Consider the following 7,987-nt stretch of genomic DNA (forward strand, 5'->3'; position numbering starts at 1 on the left):
TAGCCTTTGATGGAATGGAATGGAATGATATAATGGCAAAATGTTAGCATTATAATGTAAGAGCAGGTTGAAAAATGCATGGTTTTGTGTTAGGCACAAACAGGCCGAACCAATCCGAACCAAACCGATTACAAGTGGTTTGGATTGGTTCGGTTTCCATTATGATTTTAGGTTAATCCGAACCAAACCGGACTGTTATTTTCTTATTGGTTCAGCTGTGGTTTGAGAGTAAAACCGAACCAATCCGGACCGTGCCCACCCCTAGATAAAAGGCATGTGTGAGGTGCGCGGCCTTATGTTATGTGCTGCATGTAAATTGTAAGGCATGTAAGTGAGCAAGTGGGAGATGATGATGATGATGATGAGACGGAAGTTATGGGTAGTCCATCTCATCTGACTGACAAAAGATAATCTGTATCAGTATGTATGTGTGTTATGTAAATACTGGAAAGAATCTGACCCTTCTTTTAAAAGTGAAACAAGAATGAACAGTGAGTGACTGAACGAGCAAAGAGACACTACACTTTGCAAGTATCTTTTTATGTGGGACTTGAACCAAGTACTCTTTGCTTTCTCTGTTTGCCTCTCTCTCTCTCTCTCTCTCTCTCTCTCATTGATTTGATTTGTTTCATACTAATAGGTTGCTGTTGGAGAGTGGAAGAGCCCAAAATTCAACAAAAATAGTGGTTAAGTGTGTTATCTGATTTTCCTTTTCTCTGTCTGATATCTTTCTGACTTTACACCATCATCCCCATCCCTCCTACCACTTCTTTCCCATAATTGTACACCTTTCTCTGTCTCTGCCTTCCTTCCCCCATCTTATCCTCATTTATTTCTCCCTTAATTCCTTTTACCCACTCCTTTTCTGGTAAAAAATACTTGCAAAGAAACCCAGATAAGATAATAGGCCTGTCTCTTTAGTCCTTGTGGTGGTGGCACTTCCCTTAAGTGGCATGAGGCATATCCCCAAACCATAGCCTGCAACTTCAAGACTATGTATGTATGAACTCTCTCTACCTCTATAGATTTGATTTTGATTGCAGCTTTTCTGCTCTTTTCATATGCTTTTCTTTGCACTCGCTGTAGTCCTAGGCTTTTCTGCTTATAGTTAATTTCTTTCCTTTTGTTTATTTTTGGTTTTTGGGTCTAAAATCACTACAATTCAACCTACTACTACTTCTGTCTTGTTTAGGAGGGTCTTGGTTGTGAATGGTTGAATTTATTTTGAGCTCTGTCAGTGACTTGTACAGGACTGGTGAGCTTTGGTTGATTTTATGCTTCTGAGTATTTCATATGATGTATTCTAGTTTTTGTTTGAATATATTCAGTCCGGACTTTCTGGGCTTCTTTATTGTGTGATCTTCTTTTCGACTATTCTTTCTCCCCGAATAAACCAAAGATTATGCTTTTTCTGAAGTTGAACCTCTTGCTTTGGATGCTTGTTTGGTTGTGCTGAGTTGTAGTACCTAATTCATATTATTATTACAGTAAACCAGTAGATGTTAACTTGTAGTAGATTATCAAAAGTAAAAGGTGAAAAGCAAGGTCCATTTTGATCATCTCTAGATGGAAGCAATTTTTTTGGTTGCTTATAACAAAATTTAAAGGAGATCATTCAAAAAGAATACTGACATGCTGAAGAATCGTGGATCTTTATTGAAAATTTATAAAGTATTGATGTCTCCTATGGGCTTTTGATGTTAACAGCATTTGGTATTAGGTGGTAGGTAGAAGCTAATTCATGGAAGTAGCTGAGGAAACCTTTCCACTAATTGATTTGGTATTCTGCTGTTTAATAATTTAGGAGTACTGGTATTCAAAAGTACCTCAAGTTTGTCATGTATATCCACATGGATGAAGACAATTTGGGTACCACTACATATCAGAAAAATTGAAAAAGAATACCACTTTTCATAGTATAGTCCAATGAAAGTACTTATCACCCACAATCATATGGAACAAGGGATTGCATACTAATCCCTTATTCCGAACAATCTTGTTAATTTGTTCATGCATTAGCTACTGTCTTGAGAAGCATATATGTATGAGCATGACAATATCATGGTAATACGATTTCGTAATTTGATGGAAATCTGTCTTTTCCATGTTCTCCAATTTGAATCTTAACATCCTGTCTCAAACTTTGGGTAAACCATGGTTGTAGTTTTTCAAGTTCTGTCTTTCCATTTAAATGCCACTTAGAGACAACTAATAACAGAATGTTTACTGATTTCTCATGATGATTCCCCACCTTTTAGAGATGCACCCTTTTCGAGATAAAGAGACACAAAGGCACCCCAGAGCACAATTTTTCTTTGCAGAACTCTTATGTGACAAACAAATATGTTCTCAGGACACCTTTCCCTTATTGAAGTTATGACTTTCACCTGTGAGGTATAAAGCTCCTTCCTGAGTTTCTTTTGTTTTTTCTTTTTTGATCAGTAAGTTCCTTACAGAGATTTTGAGATTGTACTATTCCCATTTCCTAATTGCTTAAGGAAAAGCTTCTACACAATATGATATCAGAGGAAATAGTGGTGTTTGAATCCCAAGGCCTTCCAAGCTCCAGTCAATTTCAGAATCTCGCACATTAGATTCACACATGAGAGAAATGTTTGATAGTTTTAAATAGGAATCTCACTATTAAGACAGAGAATCTCCACTAAACTAGAAAAAAGCATGAGTCACAATATATTACTTTTAGAGAGTGTTCATACGTGCAGGCCTTGTAAGCTCCATGTTCCATAGAATGTTATGCATTGTGTTTGACATAATTGTTTTATGAGTTTCTGTTATGTAGTTTGCTGATGGAACACGGCTGGTCGTGTTTCTTTATATGGAATCGCTAGCTAGGAATTGTGTAGCAACTACTAGGGAAAAGTGCATGATTCATGTTCAAAAGGAAGACAGTGATAAGTTGATTGGTGTTTATTAGATGAGATGAAATATTTTCTTTTTTGGTCAAGATATTGTATAATCAAATGAAAGTTGGTGGGATTTCTGTCCATGTGTTTTCACATGCATCCCATTTACCGCCATCAATCCCTCGTTGCAAATTCTCTTGCTACGAAATAGAAGAGAAGAAAGAATCCTAATATGTCATGAAAAATGACTCATTCTGGCATTCGTGATTGCAGGCGAAGAGCTAGCTGACGACGACACTGTCAGCAGTTCCTTCAATTCTTCGTCTGATTTCTGATATATAGAAGAAACAAGTTCGCGACTTCACTGTCCTGCTGAAACATGGTCACACCAAACTTGAACTTGGAATATGAAAATGATTCGGAAGTTTCAAGCCAAGAAAATTTCAACATCCCTCTGCAAGAAGAATCCCATGATCTCTCTAAGGATAGCACCACCACTTCTTCCTGCCTCACAAATCAGACAAACCTCCAACAACAAGATCCGGGGCCTATTTCCCTCAACTTGACACTCCAGTTTAGCTCCCGTGACATTGAATTGAAGGGCACAGGGGAGACTAGCAGTACTGAAGGAGCTGCACCCCCTACTTCAGAAGCAACAATGCCAAGGGTGTTCTCATGCAACTACTGCAAGCGTAAGTTCTATAGCTCACAGGCACTTGGTGGCCATCAGAATGCTCACAAGAGAGAGAGGACAATGGCCAAGCGTGCTATGCGTATGGGAATGTTTCCTGACAGGTACACTAGCTTGGCATCTCTTCCCCTGCATGGTTCTGCTGCTTCTGCATTTCGATCTCTTGGTATCGAAGCTCATGCTGCAGTGCACCAAAACATTATGATACCATCCGATCAGAGGCTCCCTGTCCCTGACACAAGAGGTGTGGCAAGGTTTCAGCAAGGCTATTTTGGAGTGCCAATGTTTATGGAAGAGGATGATGTGGGTATGTTTTGGCCTGGGAGTTTCCGTCAGGTGGGTGAGGGAGTTGGAGGTCGTCATTCGAATATGCAGTTTTCTCAAAATCCAACAATGAATTCAGGAGGATCCACCATGCCACCAAATACAAAGACAAGTTCATCTTCACCTGATCTTACTTTAAAGCTCTGAGATTTTTGTTTTCTGTTTAGATATATTTCCTTTTAGACATGCTGCCATGCCATGAATAGTATTATTAACTTTGTACAGTGAGATATGCATTTTTAGCGGCTGCAGATTTCTAAATTTTTTATGGCTGTATTTGTTTCTTTTGTAAGGATGATGTTCTTGGTGTTAATTGCTACTGATGTATAACAAGTTTTGGAGGTGAAGATGATTGATAAGCCTTGTGATGATCATGATGTCTGCAGTTGTGGTTTATGATTAATGGGATGGCAATAATTGGTTTAAGCTTGAATTTCATAATTTTCTGTTCTTTTCTTGTTTGATTGGTAAAGCCTAATTGGTCACACAAACGACTTATAGTTCAAGTTGTTAAGTGTATTGACCCACGCATTCGAATTCTTATGTTCAAATCATCCCCCAATATAATCAAGACATGTATAAAAAAATAAAAAATAAACAGTCAACTATTTTGAAATGATTGATAAAAAGCAGGAATGTTTGGATCTAATATTAGCAAAAATGATTAATGAATTAATTAAATAATTAAAGTAACGCGGATAGCGTAAATGATTGGAAAAGATCCATCGACGCCTCGACACCGTAACGAAATGTAAGGCGTTTATCATGGTCCTCCTACCTGTCGTTGGTTTAGCTGACCAATTTACCATTTCATATGGACTTAACTTGAATGTTGAATTTTTAAGAGAGAGTAGATGCTTTGAGTCTTTCTCGAGCTCGCTTAACTTGAAAAGCATCCTTTCAAATTCTATAACGTGATTAAAAGATTATTAGTCTAAAGTATGAATGGCGCGTGTATTTAGAGGAGGATGCTTATACTCTCTTTTTTTTCTTTTTTTCTTTTTTGTAATAGAAAGTTTAAAGGGGGAAGCTACCCCATTCCAAGGCCCTTTTTTCGTTTTTACATATTACCCATTAAGAGGGATTATCGATAACGGGACTCGAACCTAGATATTGATAACAAAAAGAACAATCTTTACCAACTCCACCAACCCTCGTTGGCAGGATGTTTATTCTTAAACAAATGCTCAATGTATAAATTCATAATCTCTCAGCGCAAGTCCAGCAGGCCTGAAGGCAAGAACAACCTGAGGATGAAATTTTTTATAAACAAAATTATCAAAAAATTCAGAATTTTTTTTATACATACTTAGCAATTTATTATTATTAATAATCTCATACATATAAATAAAATTAATCCCAAATGAATAGTAATTGCCATTGAGTCTAAAATATCGATGGTATCGGAAATATCGATAGTCCAAAAACACGAAAATTTCAATGGAAATATTGGGATATTATCGATATCGATAAAAATTGAATAAAAACCAAGAAAATTGTAAGAAAAACTTGAAAATTTTTATTGAAACTTTGGAAGATGTTTATTTAGTCATTTATCTATTAGTTTATCAACAAAAATTAGAAGGAAATGCATTGCATGATGAGTTTAACTTATTTAAATTGATTATTGTAGAAAATATGTGGCAATTAATGAAAGAAGATTAAACACACCATAATCATTTATATATAATAATTTACTACAATATTTTACACTTTATACATTGCAAGGTAAGCAATGGCGAATCCATGAATTTTTATAGGGGTAGGCTAAATAATTTTATTTTTTTAGATGAGATATATTATAAGCTTTTTTTCTCTTGAAACAGAAATGTAAATAAAATTTTATAAATCAAACAAAGTCACATTACAAGCAAATATAACACAAAGAAGTACAAAATATAAATAAATATCAAATCAAACACATTGTCCAACTTCAAAAAAATATGTTCGATTGCAAACAAATTTTGAGAGCTTGCCCTTCGAATCTCATCACGTTGATTGATTGGATGTTCACAAATTGGAATGCTTTTCCCAGGGTCCTATTCTAAAGAAGCAACATCAAACTCTTTAGATTCAACAAATTGAGATCTGAATTCAAAAATTTCCTCAGGAGTTGAAGTATCAACATTAGATTTGTTATCGTTATCACTTTTTTTGAAGAATAAATAAATAGTTTTTCCTATCTTTTGCATGTCTATTACCATCATGTGGCATGATATCCTAACAAGAAATACTAGACACCAAAAGTCATATATGCTAATTAATATTTCAAGTTGCAAAAATAAAACATATTTCAATAATCTCCAAAAAAATTCACCCAAACCCTAAATCATAAAAACTTAACAACAATTAAAATTAAAAATTGAATATATATATATATTTAAAAACAAAAAAAAAACTTACCAATATTGAAGAACCCACTGAAGATAAGTTGGTACAATTTTTTAGAGGAGGAGAGCTATTTCCTCTAGGCTCTCAAGGTTCAAATATGGTGTTTTGAGTGGCTAGAAGAAATCTTTTGATGTTTGCTCTCTGTTGGTGTAGCCCAATATCAGTACCATTAGAATAGCTCAAGTTGGTAGAGCCTAAGCGTGAGTTCTGCTTCTAATCAAATTTATATAGGTTTGGATTGATATTTATTATTTCCTATATGCTTCAGAAGTGGGCATATTTTAAATAGAAAATCGAACTATTATTTACTTTACTTAGATTGGGCTATTATTAGTTTATTATATTTATTTGATACAGTATACTAATATTTATTGGAGTAAGAATAAACTTATAAAATTTAAATCATATTTAATAGAGTTTCCATTTACATATTATCACAAAACACATAAGCAACATGGTGGTTAAGGCGTTGAAGGAGTGAAATGGCAGGGGTTCGAATCCCCTTTGTGTGTGTGCTTCGTGTTTTTTTCTAACAGATTTTCTAACGATCTCGCTAATAGATGAAGCAAATTATAGATTTTCCGCGACATTGAGTATGTACTCGTAAATGTCCCCAAAATCAGGTATGAACTCGTAAATGGCCCTATAAGTTGGGGAGTTTACTGTAGTTTACCCAACATATTACTAGAACATATACTATTTATGTGAATAATAAATACTATTATCTTTTTTTATTTTTGATCATGACAAATGAGTGAAAATGCTATAATAAGTTGAAATTGTTCCCTCTTTTTTAATGCGTGCATGAATCAATGTCAAAGGGTATTTTGGGACAACAAATAAAACGTGATGAATAGAGTAAACATTAAAAAGGACAAGAACACGGGCATTGTCAAATGGGAAATGACAAAGGACTTTCCTTGCACGTTGTCGTAGGGATGGGAAGCCACAGCCGCATGCGACCAAAAACCGCGTTGACTTTCCGTGCTCTCATCTCATTCTCATAGTCAAGCCTCAAGCCTCAAGCCTCAAGGGTCAAGGCCTCAAGCCTCATGCATGCAACTTCACCAAATCCAGCGTCTGCGAATTAAATAAACATGCTTACTTCTACTATTCTATTCAATTTCTTCCACATTGCACAAATCTTAAATATTTATTGTTAGGATTTGTTAATTATTATAAGAACATTATATATATATGCCCTAAATTATGCCACAAGCATTTTACCAATTCGAAGTAAACTAAAAGCATGCAATATATATAATTTGAGACTAGTGGTGTGAAGTTCGAATCTCATAATATTATAATAGTATATACGTTAAAAATCTCCATTTTTTTTTTAAATAATTTCGACTATTATTTACATTAAAAAAAAACACGCAATATTACATTTTTGTTCGTTATGTTCTGGTAGTATTTTCACTACCTTGTATGCGTCCTGGTTGAACTTTTAGTTGCTCTGTTAGGCATTAATCTAATATAATTTGCTATTTGATTTTTTTTATAAAATTGTTGCAAAGATTGCCGTGGCCATGATTAATTCATGGCTTTCTTTGCAAACAATGAAGAAGTGCATCATGATAATGATGATGATGATGATGATGATGATGATGATGATGATGATGTACTACTACATATGATCATAATTAACAATTATGCCTTGCCCGTCTTTAATATTTAATTGCTTTTCGTCTCGGTGGTAGTCGTAATCATGGAA

General features: G+C 34.8%; 1 protein-coding gene across 4 annotated transcripts; it reads left to right on the forward strand.

The window, feature by feature from the left end:
* Window positions 427-4,253, forward strand: LOC18791768 (zinc finger protein 4). Of its 4 annotated transcripts, none has more exons than XM_020554794.1 (3): window positions 427-1,000; window positions 2,259-2,394; window positions 3,138-4,253. In XM_020554794.1, the coding sequence occupies exon 3, from the start codon at window positions 3,244-3,246 to the stop codon at window positions 4,024-4,026; it is 783 nt and encodes a 260-aa protein (XP_020410383.1). In that variant the 5' UTR covers window positions 427-1,000; window positions 2,259-2,394; window positions 3,138-3,243; the 3' UTR covers window positions 4,027-4,253. The 4 variants fall into 4 exon arrangements, with proteins under 4 accessions (XP_020410383.1, XP_020410382.1, XP_020410384.1 ...); XM_020554793.1 differs by having other exon boundaries at window positions 427-996; XM_020554795.1 differs by lacking the exon at window positions 2,259-2,394 and having other exon boundaries at window positions 427-559; window positions 641-996.

The sequence above is a fragment of the Prunus persica genome, chromosome G1 (assembly GCF_000346465.2).
Source record: "Prunus persica cultivar Lovell chromosome G1, Prunus_persica_NCBIv2, whole genome shotgun sequence".
Taxonomy (NCBI): domain Eukaryota; kingdom Viridiplantae; phylum Streptophyta; class Magnoliopsida; order Rosales; family Rosaceae; genus Prunus; species Prunus persica.

What these genes read in the sequence shown, in the direction of transcription:
- LOC18791768 (XM_020554794.1), top strand. Translation starts at nt 3,244, where the DNA reads ATGGTCACACCAAACTTGAACTTGGAATATGAAAATGATTCGGAAGTT.